Consider the following 1,580-nt stretch of genomic DNA (forward strand, 5'->3'; position numbering starts at 1 on the left):
TTCAGTAGTTCGTTATTGGACAGACTCTAATGTTCGTTCACCTCACACTCTAGAGTACAATACTAAATTCATGTTGAATCCGTCTCGGTTGCCGTTCCCCTCGCGGCAGCTGGATGGCTATGACAATACAATGAAGACAATGTATACACCCACGTTATACGATACTTGTCCTTGTGTGCGTGACATGTCAATGCTCATATATGTACACACACAGACACAGACGGCAGGGTGAAGCATGTAATGGTGGTGAGCTGCTTCACAATATGATCGTGAGAATACGTTGATGTGTTCTGCACACGAACACAACCACCAACTCACATACACGACCACAATGCGCGAATGTCCCAACGATCACATCAATACACACGCACTTACCTACATGCATATAACCCTAAACTCTAAACCCTGCCACTCTGCAACATATATACACCTATATCAGCGGGGATCGGGTTCTGCTGGAGCGCTTCTTCCGTGACAGTTGTGAGGCGGTGGTGTGGTATTGGGCTGTGTGTCAGTGTGCGTCGTATGCCGTGCGCAATCGCCTGAAGACCAGTTTTGGCGGGCCTTCTCAGACTCTGATTGCCTTGGAAACGGGCTTTTCTGCCATGGTGAAGGGTACGTCGCTTGCGTGTGGTATTAACTGGTCATATGCAACTATCGTTTGGTATGAGCTGGACATGTGTATCGTACGCATGATATTGGTTGATCATATGTAACTAATGTGTGATATGATCTGGACATGTGTATCGTATTCGTGGTATTGATTCATCATATGCAACTAACGTATGCCATGAGCTGGACATGTGTATCGTATGTGCTATTAATTTGTCATACGCATTGAATCTCCTATGAATTTTCTCACTGCTTGGGTGTTAGTTAGTTCATGCGCCATCATTCGTTCATGCGTGATACAGAATGCGCCCGTATGTCTATCGAACGCCACTTGTGCCCTGGCTTAGTCCATTTCCGAATGCTTAGATGAAAACCCTAGACGCTAAAATCAAACAAAGAGGAATTTGTTCAGTACCTATGTTACTGCAATGCCAATTCGGAATGATCGTTTGCTGTCAGCTGTGCTCCTGTGTGTGCGATGACCACTGTTGCTTGTCTATTCACTTCAATACAATAGGCGTGTTTAAATGGTTGTCTATGTACATACATGAATATGCCAGTTGCTCTCATGTCATGTGGATGCGTTGTCTGCCCTTCACTTGCTTATACATCCCTGTACAACCCATATGTCAATATCTACGTCTCATATTCCCTCTCACTTATAAAAACCCTAAAACCCAGGCCCTGTTGGCGCTGGCAGAGATGGTCTGACGCACACCCAACGCCTGGCTATCAGCACAGTGTTCGTGGAAGTGCTGGAGAAGCACGTGTTAACGGCCGTATTTGGCTCTGGTGGACTGGGCTCGCCCGAGAAGAGCGTCGCTGTGTTCTACGCAGCCAACTCGAAGGTACCACTTATAAATATATATATATATATATAAATATACATATACATACAAACCTACACAAACACAAACACACACATACACACACACACACACACACACACACACATATATATATATATA

The 1,580-nt window shown here is 44.9% G+C and overlaps 1 protein-coding gene across 1 annotated transcript; it reads left to right on the top strand.

Annotated features, from left to right (window-relative positions):
- Nucleotides 1-439: 439 nt before the first annotated feature.
- SARC_15789 (hypothetical protein) lies at nt 440-1,460 on the top strand (the record flags this gene model as incomplete). The annotated part of the gene is made up of 2 exons (XM_014290098.1): nt 440-615; nt 1,294-1,460. Coding segments are annotated over 2 exons (343 nt in total), but the record flags the coding sequence as incomplete, so codon positions are not given.
- Between the last annotated feature and the right edge of the window lie 120 nt (nt 1,461-1,580).

The sequence above is a fragment of the Sphaeroforma arctica genome, assembly GCF_001186125.1.
Source record: "Sphaeroforma arctica JP610 unplaced genomic scaffold supercont1.6741, whole genome shotgun sequence".
NCBI lineage: Eukaryota > Ichthyosporea > Ichthyophonida > Sphaeroforma > Sphaeroforma arctica.